This window comes from Chanodichthys erythropterus, chromosome 18 (assembly GCF_024489055.1).
Source record: "Chanodichthys erythropterus isolate Z2021 chromosome 18, ASM2448905v1, whole genome shotgun sequence".
NCBI classification, from domain to species: domain Eukaryota; kingdom Metazoa; phylum Chordata; class Actinopteri; order Cypriniformes; family Xenocyprididae; genus Chanodichthys; species Chanodichthys erythropterus.
In genome coordinates, this window is record NC_090238.1 from 14311343 (window position 1) to 14335669 (window position 24327).

A 24327-nucleotide genomic window follows, 5' to 3' on the forward strand; every position below is an offset into this window, starting at 1 on the left:
TGGGATGTTCTGGGAGACTGTTTAAAGCGTTCTGCACTTCTTTTAGTTGGTCTAACTTTTTCTGTTGCTTATGTTGTGTTTTGTGCGGTTGTCATGGTCTGTGTCTTATATCCATGTTCAAACATCAAGTTCTACCCTGCTTTCTAAGTCATAAGCTCTGTTCCAAAATCTTATATGCTTCCTACATAGGCAGCATCCATCCTAACTGAGATAAAACCTTAAAAATGACTCATTCAGAGCACTCTACAAATCTACACATCACACAAATATTGTTCTGCACAGGAGGTCTATATAATACCTGAAGAAAATTATCCATTAGTTTCTTCCCAGTTCCAATAGAATTAGACATTCGCATGTTTCTAATGCTGCAACACTCATCTGAGATAGTCGAATATTTAGTATAGTAAAGTATACATTAAAGGCACAATATGTAAGATTTTTGGATTAAAATATCCAAAAACCACTAGAAGATGTTATATATTTTTGTTGACTTGTGTAATTCCCTTATCACAGATGTTTCCAAGAATGTTTAAATCCAGAGAAATAAGCAATTTTAACCAAGACACGGAACATGTCGCCTATCAATGACATCATATCTGCATTCCCATTGATTTTATTTTGTAGAAACCGTGGAAACACCAAAGACGCTTTAAGATATTATATGTTTTATTAGACATTCGAACAACATGTTTGGATACATTCATTGACAGAAAACTATCGTTAAATGATTCTGCACTCAATCAAGGAGTCCTTTGTTTTGAAAAGGGGACCTCTAGTGGCTAAAAATTACATATTGTGCCTTTAAATATATATAGATTTTCATATATATATATATTCTTTCAAAAACCAAAATCTTACCAACCTCAAACTTTTGAATGTTCAAAGTTACTTATGTCCACCATGAAAGCTGCATTTATTTTTTTACCTTTGACATACACTTTAGCAATATGTGTGTTTTCTGGCAATCAAACCCATGACCTTGGTACTAGTGCTAAAGTCAAACAGTTAAATTACAGAAACAAATTTGAAATTTGGCATTTGCTTCAGAACTGCACCTGTGATGCCTTAAAATGCTGTCTAGGTGGAGAGCACACTAGGTTTTGTAACAGGGCTATAACCTGTCATTTCTGTTCCCTGTCCACATTCAAAATGATGTTCATTACCTTGTCATCGTTTAGCTTGAAGCTACAGTTCGCCATCACCTCCGACTTCCCACAATCCCTTTCTGTGTGTGTCCTTTTAATGTAGCGTAAGAGTAGAAAACCTGCGAACAGTTTCGCCAGCTCTCCGAACCTAAGCGTTGTTGCGGCAGAAGGGATGGCGGGCGGCTCCGTTCCGCCTGCTTGCCTAGAGTCTGTCCCAAACTCCCCCATTCACCACCATGAGCTCAGGTCTAACAAACCTCAGCCCCCTCCAACCCTTCCGCCTCAGGCCGACTCCACCCGGAGGTGAGATTGTCCGAGACGTCCTTGTCCTCACAAGAGACATGCTTAAACCACAGAACTGTCTTGCCATTGGTCGGATCACACAGTCTCAGTCCTGTACTGCAGTAATGGTAGACAAACCGTCAGTCTGTCTGTTGATTAGACGTTTTGATATGAGAACACAGCCATTTGTGTCCAGAGTGAATTGTGGGTATGCTCATCTCACTCTTTAATGCATCTTGCTGGTGAAAGGCACACATCAAAAATGTTTGTATTTTATGCTACTTTGGTGTGCATGATAAATTGTGCGTAGAAGTTCTGTCTCAATGTCCTTATTGTGTCAAGTTTGACAAGAATATTATCACAAATCGGACTGAAAGTTCACGTAAACTGTGTGTGATCACACAATGGCATTGGAATGCCAAAGCGAGCATGTGGTTGTTGTCATCACATCATCACATTGCAGTCACGAGTATGGCTCCACCTATTAGCTTTACTCCACCCTTCACATTTCATGCATTTTGTTGTTTGTGGTTTTAAAATTAGCTATTCAAATGATGAACAGCTATTCCTAGCATTTCTGCCCACGTGAAAATCAGGCAAAGGAACATGTTGTATGCTGTGAGACGGGAGATGGGAGATAATATTAGACCGTCTCTGGTAGAGGGGCATATTTTATTTATCATTTAAAAGGAAACAGTACAGCATGGAGCCTGTGATTTATTTGATGCTTGAACAAGGAGGGCAGCTTTCTATTCATCAAGAGACACTGCACTGTGTGCTGTAGTAGTTACAGATGTCAAATTTTAGGATTATTCTTGATGTCACCAACAAATCAAAGGTTATTTGACTATAGTAATGATTACTATATGGAAATAATGTAAATATACAGTGGCCACAAAAAATATTTAGACTCTTGTAAGTACTGGATGTTTTGCCACACTTTTAACTGTCTGAATGTGATTACAGATGAGAAATATGAAAATATAATTCCCCCCCCCCCATAATTACCTTATTTGTCTGTAATAGTGTGTGCAATTACTTTTAACCAGTGTTGGGGAAAGTTACTTTTAAAAGTAATCCATTACAATATTGCATTACTCCATAAAAAAGTAATTAATTGCGTTAGTTACTTTTTATAGAAAGTAATGTGTTACGTTACTTTTGCATGATTTTTTTTCTCATCTGGGCTAGGCTGTTTGTTTTTAAAACAACAAAAAAGTTATATTAAATAAATGAGCCACAGACTGAAGAAAATGCAAATCCACGTCTGTACAGTAGAGGGCGCAACTCAAACAAGCCTTTCAGCTGTGCTGCTATTCTGAAATACAGAAGAATAGGACGCAGGAGAAGTAAATGAGTAAATGTATGCTCACATTTAGTCTAAAACTAGTCTAGAATAAGCATCATGTTTACAGGGCGCACACAACGCCTCTGCACTCACGATTTCTCTCAACATGGGGACAGGAGAGGTGTCAGTCAATAAATGGGAAAACAAAGTAACTTGAGTTACCATTCAGTCAGTCATGTTCAACGTTACGTCGATACTGACATAATGGGGTCTCGCCTGGGAGCCCAATCACCTCCAAGTGGTACAAAATGAGCCAATGGAATTGGCCAGTGAGATTTACATGCCGGATCCCACCCACCCGGCACATCCGGGTATAAATAGGACCGGCATACTCACTTTCATTCATACTTTTGCTTCAGAGTCGAACAGTCACATCTGATCGCTCTTAATCCATTCACCTTTTAAATTTCCATTAAGAGATCAAAAACAGCAATTTTAATTGCTTTCTGCCTCAAAGCTCATGGGATTCTCGGCTGGTGTGAAGGCACAGTTCAGCGGTGTGTGCGTTAGTGCACTGGCACAGGCAGCACAGCATCTCATCCCTGAGCGTTTCAGCTGTCAGAGCAGTCCCTAAAAGAGCAGCACTGGCGTTCAGCGTCTTTTTCACAAAGACTTTTCGCCAATGTTTTTCTGGTTGCAGTCATTTCCTGACCTCATCTGACGGCCATGATCGCTGTCTCACGTCTCATATTGGCATTGCAATCGCGACTCTCCTTCTTTAACATGATGGCACGAGTCCCCTCTGCTGCTACCCTGCCCCCCGTGCCTTCTCTCAGTAAAGCCTCGGGTCTGGTTAGCACTTTGGGAGATCTGAGGGTTACAGTGGGTGCTTCTTCGTCAGGTCCGCCCCCACGAACCTCCCACTCCTCCAGCACACCATGTGCCGTCAAGTTGTCGGATGCTGATGCAACATTTCCTAGACCGGCCTCTTCGTCGACACTGTCGAGGACTTTGCCCAGCAGTTCCCAGCAGTCCAGAAGCAGATGGTCGGACCTTGCTTTTCTACGGGCTGGGTTGCCCCTAGTACAAGTGTCCAGGCATGTTGTTGTCACAACAGATGCCTCCACCACCAGCTTGGGTGCCATATGCAATGAGAATGCAGCTTCAGGCTCCTGGACGGGACCCCAACTGTGGTGACATATCAATTGTTGCTTGCAGTGCTCCTTGCCCTGTGCCAGTTTCGACCATTGCTGCACGACAAGCATGTAGTGGTCCAGACGGACAACACATCGACCATAACATACATCAACCATCAGGGTGGTCTACACTCCCATCGATGTCGCAACTCGCTCACCATCTCCTCCTCTGGAGTCAGTGATGGCTCTGGTCACTAATTTCCATTTACATCCCTGGTTCTCACGACATCTCACGCTCCTGGGGAATGGAGACTCCACCCCCAGGTGGTCCAACTGATTTGGAGCCAATTCGGGGATGCACAGGTGGACCTGTTTGCCTCCCAGGAGTCTGCTCACTGCCAGTTGTTTTACTTCCTGACCGAGGGGACCCTCGGCATGGATGCACTAACACACCTGGCCCCCTGGCCTATGCAAATATGTGCTACCCCCAGTGAGATTTCTCGCACAGACTCTGTGCAAGGTCAGGAAGGACGAGGAGCAGGTCTTGCTAGTTGTGCCTTACTGGCCCAAGCAGACCTGGTTCCCAGAGCTTATGCTCCTCCACTATCAGCTGGAGTGGAGGCTGTCCCCCTCCACCCTGTAGGTCTATGTGGCCGTCATTGCAGCACATCACGATGTGATCGGTGGTAGATCACTAGGAAAGCACTACCTGATCATCAGGTTCCTGAGATGCGCCAGTAAGTTTAATCCTCCTAGGCCTCACCTTGTTCCATCTTGGGACTGCTCTGTTGTCCTTGTGGACCTACAGAGAGCTCCCTTCTAGCCCCTTGAGTCAGTTGCGCTTAAACACCTTTGTCTTTGAAGACAGTGCTCCTGACCACGCTCGCTTCCTTCAAAAGGGTCAGGGACCAGCAAGCATTTTTGGTTAGTGAATCCTACCTGGAATTTGGGCCGGCCTTGTCTCACGTCATCCTGAGACCCCAGCTTGGATTTGTGTACAAAGTTCCCACCACTCCCTTCCGGGACCAGGTGGTGAACTTGCAAGCGCTGCCCCTGGAGGAGGCAGACCTAGCCCTTGCGTTGCTTTGTCCTGTTCGCGCTCTGTGCGCCTATGTGGACCACACGCAGAGCTTCAGAAACTCAGGGCAGCTCTTTGTCTGCTTTGGAGGTCAGCAGAAGGGAAAGGCTGTCTCCAAACAAAGGTTGGCCCACTGGTTAGTGGATGTCATCGCGTACCAGTCCCAAGGCAAGCTGCGCCCCCTCGGGGTGAGAGCTCACTCCAGTTGGCGGAGGCGTCCGATGCCAGGCCCAGGACTCGTGTGCATGCCCTGTCGATCAACCCTTGGCTAGATGCCCATCTCCTGAGAAAGGCCCTGTCTATTCCATCTCCTTGGTATGGAGGGCTTTTTCTTGGCTTACTTTGGACACTGGGTAGGTTATGAGTAGTATGTTTGTGAGTAGTACTTGCTCTGGGCACGCCGTTGCTTGCCAGCATCTGCATCTCCAACACTCGTAATACTGTTCAGTTGCTATGCCGTTTTTCATTGGGACCCCATTACGTCAGTATCGACGTAACGTCGAACATGACTTGCTGAATGGGAACGTCAAGGTTACTATTGAGGGAACGGAGGCGTTACGTCCCATTGCCATAGCCCTGATCCACCGCTGAATGACCAGGATCATTGTCTCAGCTCCTTAGCAAAATATGAATGAAAGTGAGTATGCCGGTCCTATTTATACCCGGGGGTGGGATCCGGCATGTAAAGCTCACTGGCCAATTCCCATTGGCTCGTTTTGTACCACTTGGAGGTGATTGGGCTCCCAGGCAAGACCCCATTATGTCAGTATCGACGTAACGTCAAACTAACTGACTGAATGGGAATGGGGGTTACAGTAGTAACCTAGACGTTACTTATTTGTAAAAGTAACTCAGATATTTTGTTGTAAATTTAAAAGTAATGCATTACTTTACGAGTTACTTGAAATTAGTAATCTGATTATGTAACTCGGGTTTCTTGTAATGTGTTATCACTAACACTGCTTTTAACCAACAGTGAAGGTGATTTTAATGAATGAATTTCCAAAAAAACAATAACAAGCTTGAGCTATCTTTAATAGAAATCTATTGTGATGACATTCAAATTGCGGCTGAAGTTTCCACTTATTTTTTTGCGGCCACTGTACACAAGTATAACTTTTATTAGATAGTATTGTCATGTAATAAAGTAGCATTTCAATGTGGAAGTGTTGGGTTTGGATGTGCAAATTCACTTTCCTTTAATGTTGCTGCAGTGTAACTGGTTGTGTTTGACTTTTCTGTCTTTTGTGCAGCCCTCGTAAGACTGAGGATTCAACTGTAGCACCAAAAGAACAGCAACCACAAGAGCTATTTTCACAGTACTTCTCCTTTTAAATTTTTCAAGACACTCAACTGAAGAGCATGTGAAACTGCAGTTTTCAATAGTCCATTCGTCTGTTCTTGATATCTCACTGTGAGTTTGTTATTTTCCCTTTTGATATGGGCATATACTTGATTTAAAATGAAATGCACATTCATTTCATATACTATTCATAAATATGTCTTTTCTGGATGGACTAAAACTGTTGGAATACCAATGTCTTGCCAGTTTTGAAATAAATTGCACAGACACTTATATTTGTATTATACTGTCTTGTTACGAAAGAATAAACCATAAATTGCAAAAAAAAAAAAAAAAAAAACTTTAATAGCATGGAAACAGGACTGCATGTCTTTTAACTCTTTCCCCGCCATTCACAGAATTTTCCATCATTTATACTGTAGTGGGCGCTATTATGCATCTTCTGAAAGAGTACGGAATCTCCGGCTCCAAACCACTTGCCAAGTCCGTGATTTCTCCTTTGAATTGGGTTACTTTTACACTGTTGCCGCGGGTAGTTTTTGTAGTCTGCGGGTTGAAGCAAATGGGATTTTTTTTGTGCTCGTTTTGGCCGTGATTGGGCTACTTTTGATTAGCAGTTGGGCAGGTTTTGTTGTGCAGACCTGGCAACCCTGAAAAACACAAGCGAAGAAGAAGCAGAAACAAGCAATAGAAGCATTTCTTACACATATATAAGCTAACAAGATCATTAAACATTCAACAGCAAATAAATCAAAACTGCGTAAGGTTACTGAATGAAATGTCAACCCAGAACGAGGTATAGGACTGTGCAAGTTGTGGGGGTGTTGATTGACGCTGTCTATTTGGTCTGTTTTGATCATCGTAAACCAGACGTACTGTAGTCTTTGACAAAAACATGATTTTCTCAGCTTTTTGTTCAAGATATTGCTTTATTTATTTTATGAAACTAAATCAAATTCAGGTTTTGATTTAAAAAAAAAAAAAAAAAAAAGAATGCATGGCGGGGAAAGAGTTTCCTTTTACCATAAAATTTTACCAAAAAATAAATTATTTAATTATTATATAAATTTTAAAAAGATTTTTTTTTCTTGTCCCACCAGCACTGCTCATAGTGACAAGCTGTCAAATAGGACAAAATTGATATTTGCATTATATTTCAAGTCTTCTGAAGTCATGACGACAGAGCTATAAACTATCGGTGCATGGGGGGAAAATTACTTTTTTTGGGTGGGTGTGTTTGTTTGTCTAAAGTCACTTACTCAAGTCATACATGTTTGGAAGGAGGGAGAGTATTGAAACGTTAATTTAAAGTAATTTTAATTTGTAGGTGAATGCACTTTAAATACTTTTATGGTACTTTTTATGGTTTTCCACTGCACTTTCAGTGACTTGAACAGGATCTGCACATGGTTCATTTCTCGCTAGTTTTGTTTAAAAAAATCAGTCAGTTACAACACTTAAAACAGACATTCTCTTTATTGGTTGTTCACATTTAAAAACATCCTTAAATTTCCTATTTTAGCTCTCTCTCTCTCTCTCTCAGATCATGTTCACAGGAAGTGTAAACAGACATTAATATGTTAAGCGTATAGCGTAATTTACTTCAGTGCCAACATGCTCTGTTCCTCTGTGAATAATATATGATTTCTGGGACTAACCTATAAATTTTGCATTTCAACACAACAATTACGAAAATGTTTTTTTGTGGGGATATTTACATAAATGACTGAGGAGTTGCTGTTCTCTGTGTCTGGTTTGTAGTCCACCTTTGGGAACAATTATAGCCAGTAATTACAGCCATTTTGATGTTAATTCTTTGTGTCTTTTTGAACAGTTCAGATGACTGCTTCCTTATGGGAGGTCTACATTCATATACAAAACATGAATCTGAATTTACCTAACATAGAGTTTTGTATTGGTCAGATATTTGCATATTGTTGAAGGAAGAATGCAACAAACAGCCTAAATGTGTGCCGCCCTCATATCGTTTGAGGAAACTGACATGCGATGCATCATCATCATCATCAATAGGACATTTTCAATTCCCTAAAATCGTCCAAGATCTTGTAAATTAAAAAAAAAATCTTTTTAAATCAAGCGCATCTTGTGACTGGCCAGTTGCCATCTTTTGGTGTCACATGAGCAAGACGATAATGTAGATGAGCAGCAGGCAGATGAGGATGAGGGAGAAGTTGATGATGAGATCTTGTAGGTTGCGCTTGGTCTGAGGGTTCACTTCGATGTTGGACGCCCTCCGAATCGCTGACCGCGTCATGTGCTGCACCCTCTCCATCCTGATGGCTTCTGAGGGCTGAGAGTAAAGACTGCAGACTAGTGGCAGTAAGAGGAATGGACGGATGGAGATGGTGGTGCTGTTACGTTCTTCTGGTGCTTTATGGGGAAAGAAAGAAATTCTATTTTAAGATGATGAAACAAGTTTTAAAAATAAAAAAATAACAGGTGATTAGTCTTGGAAGTATTTATAGGTAATCTGATGTGGGATGCTCAATCTTTAACCCTCTGATGCATGATGTTCACTATTGACATCACATGTTTTTTTAACCCTTTGGATTGAGACATCACATTCTTACCATATTTCTATATCAGTGTCCTCTTGTTTTTGTAAAATCAAAATGGCTGATAAAGCAGTGAAGAATAAAGTACCACTGAGATATTTACTGCAATTTTTTGTTGCAACAGAGAGAAGTGCAACTCTTAAATACATAATTTTGGGGAAGTATAGGGGGAAAAAATAGCCTACTTTTTTCTTCTTTTTTTTTAACGGTTTATTTTTGGCGTTTTTGCCTTTATTATGATAGGACAGTGATTAGACAGGAAGCGAAGTGGGAGAGAGAGGGGGGCACGGGATCGGGAAAGGACCACAAGCCGGGACTCGACAAAATAGCTTACTTTTTATATAAAAATAAATATGCATAAAATAAACGTTCTTTCTGTATTTATTAAAATGTTTTTATAAGCATTGAGCTATTTTTTTATATATACGATTAAAATACATATTTTTGGGAAAGAGAAAATCTTGAAAAATCTTTCTCAAAAATCTTGAGGAAAAAAAGTGTTTTTATTTATTTATATTGTTAAATGGGATATTTATTAAATTATATTATATTTCAATTATTTATTTATATTAAAATTAACTATATTTATAAATGTACTTTATTTATTAAAAAAACATATATAAAAGTTTTATATATATATATATATAATTAAAAATTATAACAATTATATATATATATATATATATATATATATATATATATATATATATATATATATATATAATTGTTAAAAAATAAATGAACACACTGTATACTGTATTTCTTCAATACATAAAGCATTTTTCCCTTTTTATTTTCCTTCCTAATTTAATAATTCCTGTATGAGTGTTAATGTAATTGATCAACAAATATATCAAAGGAAATTAAAAAATACCATGTAGATATCATATAAATACCACACAGCCCTTTATTTATTAGGGATTCTTTAATAATAATATCTGGGAAGCTTATGATCAGTTTTTATTCATAGCATGTGTTTGTCTTGCATATTTGCCAAAGTGATCTGATTATCACGAACACTCTGTAACAGCACTCAAAGTTCAAAGAGTTTTCACTGCTCTACTCTTATCCTCTTTAGGGCACTTGTGTTAAAAGCTGTGAAGGACATGCATTCGTCAGTGACAGCCACTTGTCTAACAGCTAACACTATTCTCTTATCAACTGTCTCCAGATATCTGCTCAATAATTCCAGACTGCACATGCTCTGCCAAATGTTCACGTAGCCTACAGTCAATCCCATCACTTTAAATGTCAACACTTCTTTAAATCATATTAGTCAACAACTGATTCACTGAAGCTGATGTATACGGGTTGATTACATTCCAAGCAAGACGTTCCTGAATAATTTTCCAGGAACAACATTCTTGTTAACAAAGTTAATTGACCATTAAAAAGACACGGTAGTTAGACGCCCTGTCTTTCTCTATCTGTCTCTCCACTTGCATTTCAGATGGGAAATTTCAGTATATCGTATTGCTATAGTGTATTAGGATTGACCTAGAATTACAAAGATCCTGTATCACCATTGAGCCCTCAAGCTCAAATGTGGACTATTGCTGTGGATAAACCGACATCTGCTAGATGACAAAAATAAAAATATCACAACAAAAGCAGAGTCGGTGGTGCGTCAAGACTCATGAACTTGATCTCATTTTAAAGGCACCAAAAGCCAGTATTTATCAGGGGAGGACTTGCATTCCAGTCCTGTGATCCAGTGACAATTATAACTGCTTGGCTGCAAAGTAAACACTAGCATCTGTGATCAGACTGTATTGAAGTCGAACAAAAAGCAACTAGATTTGCCTTTTATTCGATTTCAATAGACTATACAATGGTGTACTATACTGGTTGTGCAGTAAAAATAAATAAAATCTCATCAACGCACATTTTTATCCTGTGAACCTAAAACTTTTTAAAATAAATATTCTTTATAGGCATCAATGGTTCCATGAAGACTATTTAAAATCCATGGAACCAAAAAAGGTTCTTTATAGTGGAAAAAGATTCTTTCTTTGGAGAACCAAAAATGGTTCTTCTATGGAATCGCTGGCAAAAAACTGAAACTTTATACAGTTCTTCTACATCATATTATTTGACTTTGACCGACTGTTTTCTGTTTACTGATTTGCATGGAAACAAATTTTATGAAAGTGATATTTCAGTGCAGGATGCAAATGTTTTTGGTGTTCTTGCTAGACAGCTCATCCTCTGTGTCCTTTTTCATCATCTATGTCCTATTTTCTGATGTAAACCACATGCAATGAATAGCAAATCTTCAGAATCTTAATATTTAATAGTATAGCTAATTTTTAAATATTATTTTAGCTGTGGTAATTCAGTTCAAGAGAAGATGTACTTGATTTAAAGTCTTTTTCTTACCCGTTAAATGGCAGCCAAAGAAAGAAGCAGTCCTTTTCAAATATAAGGAAAAGTGTGAACCAGCAGGAAAATGTTGGATGTCGACACACAGGCTCCCAGGACACGCTACAAAGTTTATAGGAGGAACTGAAAGGGGTGGGGAAAACAAACAGGAGGGCGTTAGATGCAAAGGGAACACATCCCCTTCTCAAGATCACTGGACAGGCCTGTTTGTATCGACTCCTCCATCCAGTGTTTGTTGTGATGACACATGACTGATGAAGGAAGTCAATGCTGGATCATTATCCTTCCAAACTCTAGTTTATAGTAAACAGAGAGGAGGGGTAGAGCAGGACTGTTAGATCTTGCTATGTAACAAATAAAAATGTATATTTAATAAAACAGAATGAATCCAAATATGACTAAACAAGTCTCAAAGCATTATCTTTGTCTATAAGAACATAATTTTTCCTAATATGCTTTTTCATGTAGTGAGTAATATTTTGTGTTTGTGAATGTAAAATGTCTGCAAAGTTTTAAAGATCAAAGTGCACAACAAATATTAAGTTATTGTCTCCTAAAGGAAAAAGCGATTCTGAACTGCTGAAATGAGTAATCAGTAATTCCAGTCTCACTTCCTGTTACAAACCTACATGATAATGTAACACATTTGCATAATGCCAGCCTATGGTTTTTACTGGCTGCCCACGAACAACTACTTTGACCCGCCCTCAAACACTGCAGTTGCAGCTGAGACTGGAAGAGTTTGGTTTGTGTTTTCTGTTTTTGTTGAGAAGACGCTGTTTTCAGTACTGTGAATCCACTTTGCAACATACTTTTCCAACATGTGCTGTAAGCGGTAGAATGGGCCATCTGACCAATCAGAGCAGAGTAGGCTCTCGGAAAGGAGGGGTTTAGAAAGAATGAATCTTTTTTTTTTTTACCTAAGATGCATGTAAACCTATTGTAAGAGACCAAATCAAAAACAGGAACCTTTAAAAATAACACAATAGGGACACAAAATATTAATATTTAAAAACAGAAATATATAAATCAAATACTTTTAAAAGATTTGGAATTTGGTAATTCAAACATAATAATTTGGCTATATAGTCCTGTTTAAAAAATAAAATAAAAGTCCTTTTAGGCATATTTCCTTTTATTTAATCACAATACTAACAGACTTACAAGAAGAAAAATATATCTAACCACCTGAAGAAACAATGTTAATGTTAGTAATGTCACAATAACATAAATTCAGTTCAATTCAATTCACATTTATTTGTATAGCGCTTTTCACAATACATATCGTTTAAAAGCAGCTTTACAGAGAATGCATGTCAAAATTACAATTTAAAAAATGCAGTTAGCAAATAATGTAATAATTTAGTAGGGCTGTCAAACGATTAATGGCGATTAATCGCATACAAAATAAAAGCTTGAGTTTGCCTAATATATGTGGGTGTACTGTGTGTAATTATTATGTATATATGAATACAAACACATTCATGTATATATTTAAGAAATATTTACAAGTATATGTATTCATTTATATTTTTATATTATATATAAATAAACATATTTTGTACATAAATAACATATTTCTCATTTCTCATTAATTTGTGTGTATTTATATATATACATAATTACACACAGTACTCACACATATATTTGCAAACTCAAACTTATTTTGTTTGCGATTAATCATGATTAATGGTTTGACAGCCCTATAATTTAGGCAATTAATTTACAAACACTGTTAGCAGTTTAACTGAAGGTACTGTAAAAAAAAAATTACGGTAAAAAACTGGCAGCTGTGGTTGCCAGATCTTTACCGTAAAAAATATAGTAGCACCGTAAAAAAAAAAAATCTGTTAAATTTACGGTAAAATAACGTATTTCATTAACTGATATAATGTTAATTTACCAACCTATTGAAGTACTAATATCTGTTTTGTATCTTTATAATACGCTGACAGTCACCAAACACAGTGGTGATGAGAGTCACATGATGAATCAAATTTCATCACAAGCAGCTTTTCCACAAGCTGAGAAGGACAAAACTAACATATAGAAGGTGCACACAGTGTCATTCACACACACTAAACACCATCATGGTAACATGCATGAAATTATAAAAATGCAATAAACATTAATTTAACAACATTAGATGTAACATAAAACCATAATGTACATAACTGATTAGAAAAAAATGAGAAAAACTAAGAAGAAACAGAAGAATGTGAAGTGTCACGCAGGGAATTGTGGGAATGTCAATTTACGTTTTTTCACTGTAAATTTTACAATGAATTGTTATTTTTCACTTCCAAAAACTGAATTTAATGGTATTTTACCGTAAAATTACATTAAATGTACCGTTAGATCTATTACAGTTATTTACAGTTATCTATTACCGTATATAGTACGGGAACTTTCTGTAAACCAATTGACAGTTTTTCACCGCAGCATTTTTACAGTCTTTTACTGTTAAAATCATGGTCATTTTTTACAGTGAAGCAATGAGCTCCTGGAAAAATGAAATACATATTAGCAATAAAGGATATATAGAAATTTGTGAATGTGCATGTTGATCCAGATGTTGCGTCTTCTGAAGTCCGCGCAGGAGTTATAGAATTATAGAATAAATGTGTACATGCTAAAAAATGCTGGGTTAGAAATGTTAATGTTAAATGTTTGCCTAACATGCTGGGCAGTTTTATTTAACCCAACTATTGTTTAAAAATTACTATATAGCTGGCTTAAAATGAACCCAAAATAGGTTTGGAATTAAAAATCAGACACAAAATTACTAGAGGCAACAATAATAATAAAAAGGTGAACACTTATTAATAAGCAGTTTAATAAATGATTAATTATTATTCATTAAACATATTAATAAATGTTAATTTCCAACATAATTTGGGCTCATTTTAAGCATGCAATACAGTCATTTTTAAACAATAGTTGGGTTAAATAAAACTACCCAGCAGGTTGGGCAAACATTTAACCCAACCGCTGGGTTAAAACAACTCTGTTTTCAACCCAACTTGGGTTATTTTTAACCTAGCATTTTTAAGAGTGTATATACTGTAAGTGTTCTTATAACATGCAAATGTAAACAAAAGTTCCTCATATATGCAAATAATGATGCTTGTTCACATTTCCTTTTTTGGTTTTAATACAGGCTGTTCGCATGAGTTATTTTATGCAAAACTTTTGGGTCTCATGTGCCAATTTCAACAGCAAATATTATTTAAAAACTGAGACATGAAACAGATTGTTGATGCTGAGGAAAAAACAGTAGGGCCGTGCGGAGACTCCTTTGTGTTAAGGAGCTTTACAGGCTTTGGAAAACCTAAATCAAGCACAGGATAAATATTTGAAAAGCACACCGCTCTTATCTAACAGCCAAGGATGCGTATAGGAATGTGTGCTGGTTGTGTTTTCCCTGGACTTGACTTTGCTGCCTTTGGCATGCCTCCACATCTCCTGCTGTCCAGAAGCTATGCCGTGGCACAAGTGTGCGATTCCACAGCATAAGCCCTGGTAGCACTGCGTCCTCTTCTATAATAAAAGTACAGTAATGAACGAGAAGGTGTCAGCGCTATGACGTGTCATCACAGATGGATGAATTAAGCTCAGGATAAAGCCTGCTTTTATCCCATCCTGCGTGACGCACTATAAAAGCCGAAACACTTTTACTAGAGTATTTATCAATCACTCTCTGTGGATTTATTTGCCTCTTGCTTTAATTTTAGGAAATGATTGGTGGTTAAACACCGTTTGAGAGAGAAGCAGGGCTCAGGATGCGCAAGAGATCATGTGGTACTTGTTTGTTTTTGCTCTTGATTTTCAAAGCTTTATCTGTTTTCTCACAGCTGCAGAGAGAAATATTGTGTCAGTTGACAGTGAAGATGCAGAGGAGCCATCATCCAGCGCTGTCAACACCTCTTGGTTATGGCAGATGGATGACTCTGAACAGAAATGTCAGGTCAAGGAAGGTGCGGCTTTTCCACAGGATAAGGAATGAGGCCTGCGTCGCATGTCTGACACGTAGCAATGACATTCTGTAAAAGTGGCGCCGTGGCAGAAGAGACCAAATGATTAAGTTCTGGGTCTTTACACGGGTTATTTCAACATGAATTCACAGCTTTGGTCTGAAACAAAAATGGTGAAATGCTGATTTATTAGAAATTTGTTGGGTTGGTATGAAAAATTCATATTTCAGACTAATGCTTTTTAAATGGTTTGCTTCAGGATCTAGATTTGATATTTACAAAAGCAAACAAAAATCACCTTGTAAGGGCTAAAACAAAAATATTATATTAGTAATTATTTATTTAGTTAAATTTTCCATTTGCAATTTGTTCATTTGTTCTTATTTTATTACTGACGGTTCACTTTAGTTCAAAGTTTCAAATAAAGCATCCCTGTGCTGTGTGTGAGCTATAATTCTCCAAATTATCAAAGAATTATAATAGAAATATCTATTTTATTTTAATATCTATAGCAGTTTTCACCATCATATCGAAAATGGTATCAAATATCGATATTTTTCAAGGTATCATATCGAAGTTAGAAATTCCAGTATCGTGACAACACTAATACACTACCATTCAAATGTTTTCAGAAATGAATACTTTTATTGAGCAAGGATGCGTTAAAGGGATAGTTCACCCAAAAATTAAAATTTGATGTTTATCTGCTTACCCCCAGTGCATCCAAGATGTTGGTGACTTTGTTTCTTCAGTAGAACACAAATTATGATTTTTAACTCCAACCGTTGCCGTCTGTCAGTCATATAATGCGAGTGAATGGGAACACAATCAATAAGAGTCGAAAAAACTTGCATAGACAAGTCCAAATTAAACCTTGCAGCTCGTGACGACACATTGATGTCCTAAGACACGAAACGATCGGTTTGTGCGAGAAACCGAACAGTATTTATATCATTTTTTACCTCTAATACACCACTATGTCCAACTTCGTCCAGCACTCGGTTAGTGAGGTCTGATCGCGCTCTGACAACGGCAGTGATGTCTCGCGCGTATACTTCAATGAACTTATACTTCATGTTTCTAAAAAATATTAAGCAGCACAAGTGTTTTTAACATTGATAGTAATAAATGTTTCTTGAGCACCAAATCAGCATATTAGAATGATTTCACTGATACTGAAGGCTGGCTGCTAATGAAACCTTACACTTTCTTTCGATGGTCCACTTTAGACACTTTCTACAACTATCTCTATCAGTAACTTGTCAACTAACTCTCATCAGAGTATTGGTAGACTGCTAGTAGGTTAGTAGGTTAGGTGTTATGGTTTGGGTTTGTCAAATAAGTTGACATGTACTTCCAAATTTACTTAAAGTTAGTAGAATGTCTGTTGGGGAGATAAAGTTATTTATAGTAGTAGAATGCCTAAAGTCGCTCATCAAAATAAAGCTTTAGCATTAGCTTTTCTATCACAGGATAAATACATTTTAAAACATATTAAAATAGAAAACAGTTATTTTAAATTGTAATACTATTTCACAACGCACTCTAAAAAATGCTGGGTTAAAAACAAGCCAAGTTGGGTTGAAAATGGACAAACCCAGCAATTGGGTTGTTTTAACCCAGCAGTTGGGTTAAATGTTTGCCCAACCTGCTGGGTAGTTTTACTTAACTCAACTATTGTTTAAAAATTAGAGTATTGCTTACTTAAAATGAACCCAAAAAAATTAACATTTATTAATATGTTTAATAAATAAACATTTTAATTTCATTTTAGATTAATTTTAAGTCAGCCATATAGTCATTTTCAAACAATAGTTGGGTTAAATAAAACTACCCAGCAGGTTGGGCAAACATTTAACCCAACAGCTGGGTTAAATTAACCCAATCGCTGGGTTTGTCCATTTTCAACCCAACTTGGCTTGTTTTTAACCCAGCATTTTTTAGAGTGCATCTTACTTACCCCAAACTTTTATACAGTAGTATATAATATAATACTTTAATAATACTATTTCATTTTTTCTTCATTGTTATTATTTTTAATTTTACTGTTTGAATTTCTCACATTTTGGGACCCCTTTTATAATATTTTTGATAGAATTTGGGTCCATTTAAGAATTAAAACATTAATATGGCCAAAAACAGCAATGATCTAACAAAATCCAAATTATAAGTATAACATTGGCTGAACAGAAACATTTAGCAGTTTTTTTTTACGGTTTCTAAAAAGGTGTCTTAAAATGTAATTCATTTGTCCTCTCGCCAGCCAATAATTCAGTGCATACAAGACCTGATACATTGTAATTGTGTTTATTCTTGCTGCAAGTGAGTCTGTGTTTAATGTAGTCTGAGTCATTCCTCTATATAATGTTTTATCTAGTTATGTTCATGGATTTAAAGAATGAGGTCATATAATGCCATCTGCCTCGTTTAGCTAGCTTCTACCAGTTGAGAGATGATGTTCAGCTAAAATAGATGCACAGCCTTTGTTATCAACATCAGAAGGTATAAGAAGCGTGTTCTTGTCCCTTTTAATTTTGATGAGCCTATTTATTTTGCATTGCTATACGTAATTACATGGTTTGTTTCATTTTATTTGTTGCATTTAGCATAGTTTTTTCCCCCTGCTGTTTCATCCTTGAAATGAATTATTATATCCAGGCCGGAATTGGAATTAGATGAGGGCATGATATGCGATGAACATGAATATATATGTGAGTTATTAGCAGGGGTTTCAGGAACACAAGCAGACAGATTAACACACCTATCAACTGAAGACAGACGCTTCCCCCATCTCTGTAAATTAAAATGCTCTCGGGAGGGATTTGGAGCGAATGGAGAATGCCTTGAACTATTTTTATACTCATGCACATTCACATCTGCCCTTATATGGGAACCGAGACACACAATATCAGCTGGAAACAATATTTCTTTAATCATGAGATTGCAAAATAAGTATTTCTTCATTATTGCTCTACTTATCGCTTACTTTAAATCAGTTGCAGTAAGATGTTTGTCAAGGCACTGTTAGTGAGTCATAGTCTTGCTAGGGATTTTCTTCGACCGCTTGTTGGATATTGCAAATGAGGGTCTCCCAGAATAAACTTCCTTTGTTCCCAAATCCTCAGCACTCTAAATAAAACTTGCGCAGCGATCTTTGCATGGTTGTGGTGGGTTGATCCTGGGAGAATCCCCCTAACCAAACTTTCACTGCAGTCCCACAGCTCTGTAAACACTCCCACTCTTACGTGTTAAAGCAGGTGCGAGGGATTTTCATATTTGCAGATGCATGACAAAACTAGCTTTAAACATGTTTAGAAATGACCTCAGGGGTGCCTGATTACAACAACTTATACAACAACAATAGTCTATGCTGCCAGTACATTTTTGTTACATCAAAATATGTTCTTTGTTTGTGTCTTCGTGATTAGGAGGATGGCCTCAGATGACACATTTGCCTGTCAAAAACAGGGCCTTGTGATGATCGGGGTGTATAGTATACACTACTCATGTGCCACTCATAAAAAAATTTTCTCCCCAGGCCTCATGAATTTAAGCAGCGGCCCTGTGAAATAGTATGGAATGAATGTCATGCTGTAGGGATTGCCCTTGGCTCAGAGTAAATCCAGATTATTAATCCATTGATACTCAGTCTGGACAGTGCTGTCGTCGTCCTGTCTTGAATTGTGTGTGTGTGTGTGTGTGTGTGTATATATATATATATATATATATATATATATATATATATATATATATATATATATATATATATATATATATATATATGTATATATATAAATATATATATGTATATATATGAAGTGACATAAAGACATTTATATGGATACAAAAGAACTTTCTATTTATTAATAAATAACTTTGAAGAAAAAAGTGTATCATGGTTTCCACAGAAATATTAATTAGTGTTCAACACTGATAATAAAAAGAAATGTTTCATGATATCAGAATGATTTCTGAAGGATCATGTGACACTGAAGACTGGAGTATTGCTGAAAATTCTGATATTTTAAAATATATTGTTTTAAATTGTAATAATATTTTACAAAATTAGTGATTTTACTGTATTTCAGCAAATAAATGCGACCTTGGTGAGCATAAGAGACCTCTTTCAAAATATTAAAGGTGCCATCGAACGTTTTTTTACAAGATGTAATATAAGTCTAACTGTGTGTTCACACCGCCGGCGGCGAGAGCGTCAAAGTGACGCTAGTCAATCATTTTCAATGAGAGCCGGCGGCTAGCTCCGGAGATAGTGACGCAGCGCGTCTTTGACGGTGAGAGCGTCGAGGAGAGTTGAAATCAGGTTAACTTTATGGTAATGAGCTATGATGCGGTTCGGCGGCAACCAATTGGAATGTAGAGGTCCTCGCTTGAGAGGCTTCCAATTGGTTGACGCGACTTGTCATTTACTTTGACCCTCCCGTCGGCGGCGGTTTGAACGAACAGTACAGCGTTGTTGGCAGGGCGGCCAAGGCGACTGTTGACGCTCTCGCCGGTGGCAGCGTTCAGCACGGTAAGGTGTACCCTGGATGTGTCTGAAGTTTTAGCTCAAAATACCCCATAGATTTTTTTTAAATAATTTTTTTAACTGCCTATTTTGGGGCATCATTAATTATGCACCGATTCAGGCTGCTGGCCCTTTAAATAACCCTCAAAATGGATCTTTACAAAGTGTTCGTCATGCAGCATGTCTAATCGCGAAGGAAGGTATTTATTTGGATGTTTACATTTGATTCTGAATGAGTTTGATAATGGCTAACGGCTAATGCTACACTGTTGGAGAGATTTATAATGAATGAAGTTGTGTTTATGCATTATACAGACTGCAAGTGTTTAAAAATGAAAATAGCGACGGCTCTCTTGTCTCTGTGAATACAGTAAACGATGGTAACTTTAACCACATTTAACAGTACATTAGCAACATGTTAACGAAACATTTAGAAAGACAATTTACAAATATCACTAAAAATATCATATCATGGATCATGTCAGTTATTTTCCTCCATCTGCCATTTTTCGCTATTGTTCTTGCTTGCTTACCTAGTCTGATGATTCAGCTGTGCAGATCCAGATGTCCTGATGTCAAACGTCCAGATGTCAAAGTTCAATGCAAAGGGAGCTATTTTCTTTTATAGAAATCGCTTTTTAGGGACTACAACAAATGACCAATGAGCTTCTTCCCGGGTTGGTGACATCATTAACCCTGAAATTTACATAAACCCTGCTCCCAAGAACATGCAACAAAGGGGGTGAGGCCATGTTGGGCTGCTTTAGATAAGAGGAAGAGTTGTTGTAGTAGAGTGTTGTTGCAATGCCGTCATTTTACGCCAGACTGCTTCACAAACAAGGATCAATTCAATGCGGGATTTGCACAAAACATGCTAATCAATGAGTTTAATCAACTCCACAGCAACTACATAAATTTATACACTAACCATTTAGAAACATCCAGAAGTTGTAACTTCTTCCTGAGTCTCTCCATCAGTGTCTGACCCCGGTTTGAACAATGTAAGGCTGAACACTGTTAATGACAATTGCCATTTTGGCTGCGTGAGATTCTCCAGCTTTGTTGTTGTTGAGCGACCGAAGCATGAGCTGTTAAAGCTCCGCCCTCTCCTGGAAAGGGGGCCGGGAGCAGCAGCTCATTTGCTTTTAAAGGGACATTAAAAGGATCCCTCAAATAGGGGCAAGTTTGATAAACTATAATAAATGATCTGTGGGGTATTTCAAGCTGAAACTTCACAAACACATTCTGGGGACACCAGAGAATTATATTACATCTCGCAAAAGGGGCATTATATGCCCCCTTTAATATTATTTTACTATAGGTAACATCAGCTGAAAAAGAAAGACTCTGTATTAAAAAGTATATGGGGTCAATTCTAAGTATTATTGATAAAATACCATGCTAGCTATATGCATCTATAAATATTACCTGTAACTGACATCAAATGGTTTCATGAATGGCATTTATTCATAAGAGCATCATTAGCGTCGCAAATAATACATCATAATAACACTAAGTCTAATTTCATGCTCTGCTCTTTTGATCTGACCGTGTGATATTTTAAGCCTGGCGAGGAGACAACTTGGACAAAGAGAGTGGAAAAACATTTCTGCTATTTATAAGGTCTGATTAAGGGTCAGAGCTTCTCATGTGATAAATACATAAACAAGTACATCTAGTTCATTGTCACATCATAGGGTCAGTTTCAGGGGGCTTGGTGGATTTAAAGAGCAGCCCCTTCTCAACAACACCTGCAGCTTAATTAGACACATCACTGAAAGTCCTCTCGTTTTCAGTTGACCAGATATCATGGTCTTCCTGCCTCATGCATGTTTTGCATGCTGCACGCATGCATTAACCCACAAAAGGCAAATGAACAAAACCACTATCTCTGGTCTGTAATCAAAATGAAGGGAGTCCTGGTCCTCAGTAAATGTCAGCTTGTTTTTATAGGTTATATAATCAAATCTCTTGTGTAAACATGCAGCGTTTTTGAAATGTTAATGTTCTGTAAAATGGAACTTGCAAAAAAAAAAAATTCTTAAAGGTGTGTGCGTGTGTGCGTGCATGCGCGCGCGTGTGTGTGTGTGTGTCCATACATGTCAATCATCACCAAAATTGTTTGGTTACCAGAATTCTTCAAAATAGCCTATCTTCTTTATATCTTCTCTCTTTCATGTTTGGAATGCCACGAGGGTAAATGATGACAGAACTTTCGATTTTGGGTGCGCTTTCCCTTTAAATAATGCCTAAACATCTACCACATCCTAAAACTGAGGCTTCTTCCGAAATCACATACTCTGTGATTACATTACTCTCTAATTACTTAACAACCATTAAAAAAATATGTTCTATATACAACCCGAATTCCGGAAAAGTTGGGACTTTTTTAAAATTTGAATAAAATGAAAACTAACAGACTTTCAAATCCCATGAGCCAATATTTTATTCACAATAGAACATAGATAACATAACAAATGTTTAAACTGAGAAATTTTATTTCAAATTTGATGCCTGCTACAGGTCTCAAAAAAGTTGGCATGGGGGCAAATGGCTGAAAAAAAGTACTTAAGAAATTAAGTTAATTGATATCAGGACTGTTACACAATTAGCTATAAAAGGGATGTCTTAGAGAGGCAGAGTCAAGATGGGCAGATCTGTGAAAGAGTGCGTAAAAAGATTGTGGAATACTTTAAAAACAATGTTCCTCAACGTCAAATTGCAAAGGCTTTGCAAATCTCATCATCTACAGTGAAAAACATCATCAAAAGATTCAAAGAAACTGGAGAAATCTCTGTGCATAAGGGACAAGGCCCAAGACCTTTATTGGATGCCCGTGGTTTTCCAGCTTTCAGACAACACTGCATCACTCATCGGCATGATTGTGTCAATGACATTACTAAATGGGCCCAGGAATACTTCCAGAAACCACTGTCGGTAAACACAATCCGCCGTGCCATCTGCAGATGCCAACTAAAGCTCTATCATGTAAAAAGGAAGCCATATGTGAACATGGTCCAGAAGCGCCGTCATGTCCTGTGGACCAAGGCTCATTTAAAATGGACTGTTTCAAAGTGGGAAAGTGTTCTATGGTCAGACGAGTCCAAATTTGACATTCTTGTTGGGAATCACAGATGCCATGTCTTCCTTGCTAAAGAGGAGAGAGACCTTCCAGCGTGTTATTACTTCTAGTAGGGATTTTGCGATGCAGAAGTGTAAAAACTAGACCAGAGAGACAATATTTCTTATTTATCTTGCTGGATGGGACTAGGAATATATTTACTTAAAAACGATATATTTGGTTGGGCACAGAAAAGACTGTATTAATAGCATGTGGTGTTTAAGACAACAGGTTTTCACAATAAATGTACTGAGAAACATCACCAATGACTTATGCAAATGTAAGCTCGATGAAGATCGATGAATATGTCTTATTGTGCATAAAATGATTATATAAAAATAAAATACACATGATAACTAATCTCTGATTTTAGAAAATTCTGTCATCATTTACTTACCCTCAAGTTGTTCCAAACCATATGAGTTTCTTTCTTCTACTGAACACAAAAGAAGATATTTTAAAGAATGTTGGTAATCAAACAGTTGATTGACCCCACTGAAAAAAAATGGCTACTGTCAACTGTCTGTTTACCAACTATCCCTGTAAAGCAAAGGTTTTGTGAAGCATCTCCACCTAGAGGGGAAGTCAGGTAAAACATTCTTTAGCTGAATAAAAACATGCTGTTGATTACCACTGAAAATCATGTACTTTAGTTTGCAAATATCATACTGTTAATATGAACAAGTCAGCGTTATGTGACAAATGATGTCGATAAGGAATATAGGAACTTTGCTTTAAGTTGAATGAACTTCATGCTGTTTACCATAGAAATCCCAGCCCAGTTTCAGTTAAACTTAAGTTTGTCTAAATTAAAAGAAATAAGTTCATAAAACTCAAAACAATGAAACAGTTCAGTTTACCTAAAATATTTCAGTTCTGTGAACTGTGAAGACTAAAGTTCTAAAAGTTCTAAATACTCATAAAAGTTAATTTGACTGAACTAATTTGTTTAATTTAAGTTTGTCCTACTCAAACCAATTAATTATTTTGAGTGTTAGGGTTTACACAGTGGTTTACAGTGTACTGTTTAAAAGTTTTGGGGTCAGTAAGATTTTTTTTAAATTGATGCTTCAACAAGGATAAATTTAATTGATAAAAAGTTACATTGAAGACATTTATAATGTTACTAAAAATTATATTTCAAATAAATGCTATTCTAATGAACTTTCTGTTAATCAAAGTACATTACTGTTCTCAGTCTATACTTGTATAAGTGTTACATTATGGTAAATCTGGCACTAAATACCTTTACCTGCTACAGTGAGTAAGGCACTTTGTTACTGATAAAATTATCACTTTTCCTTTATTGGAATTGATAGAAATTACACTTTAACCATTAAATAAACACTTCCTTGTATCCATCTACAACAACTGTAAAGATAAGAACTTCTATACTTTACAGTCAAGTGACCTTCAGTCTGCTTAATCTGTCTGGATGGTTATCCACCAATGATATATGACACATACTTGACGGTATTCTTACGAAACACATTTTTCTGTCTGCTTTCTTGTAAGAC

At 37.1% G+C, this 24327-nt stretch overlaps 2 protein-coding genes across 2 annotated transcripts in view; one reads left to right on the forward strand and one right to left on the reverse strand.

Moving 5' to 3' along the window:
- The window catches only part of fam184aa (family with sequence similarity 184 member Aa), a 50228-nt gene extending 34989 nt beyond the window's left edge, over nt 1–15239 (forward strand). The window contains exon 17 of the mRNA XM_067366893.1: nt 15045–15239. Coding sequence (XP_067222994.1) covers nt 15045–15239 — 195 coding nt within the window. The remainder of the gene's footprint in view (nt 1–15044) is intronic.
- LOC137006951 (cardiac phospholamban-like) lies at nt 7690–11339 on the reverse strand. Its single transcript, XM_067368119.1, has 2 exons — nt 11188–11339; nt 7690–8623 (listed from the first exon to the last, which is right to left on the reverse strand). The coding sequence occupies exon 2, from the start codon at nt 8523–8525 to the stop codon at nt 8367–8369; it is 159 nt and encodes a 52-aa protein (XP_067224220.1). The 5' UTR covers nt 8526–8623; nt 11188–11339; the 3' UTR covers nt 7690–8366.
- Nucleotides 15240–24327: the final 9088 nt, after the last annotated feature.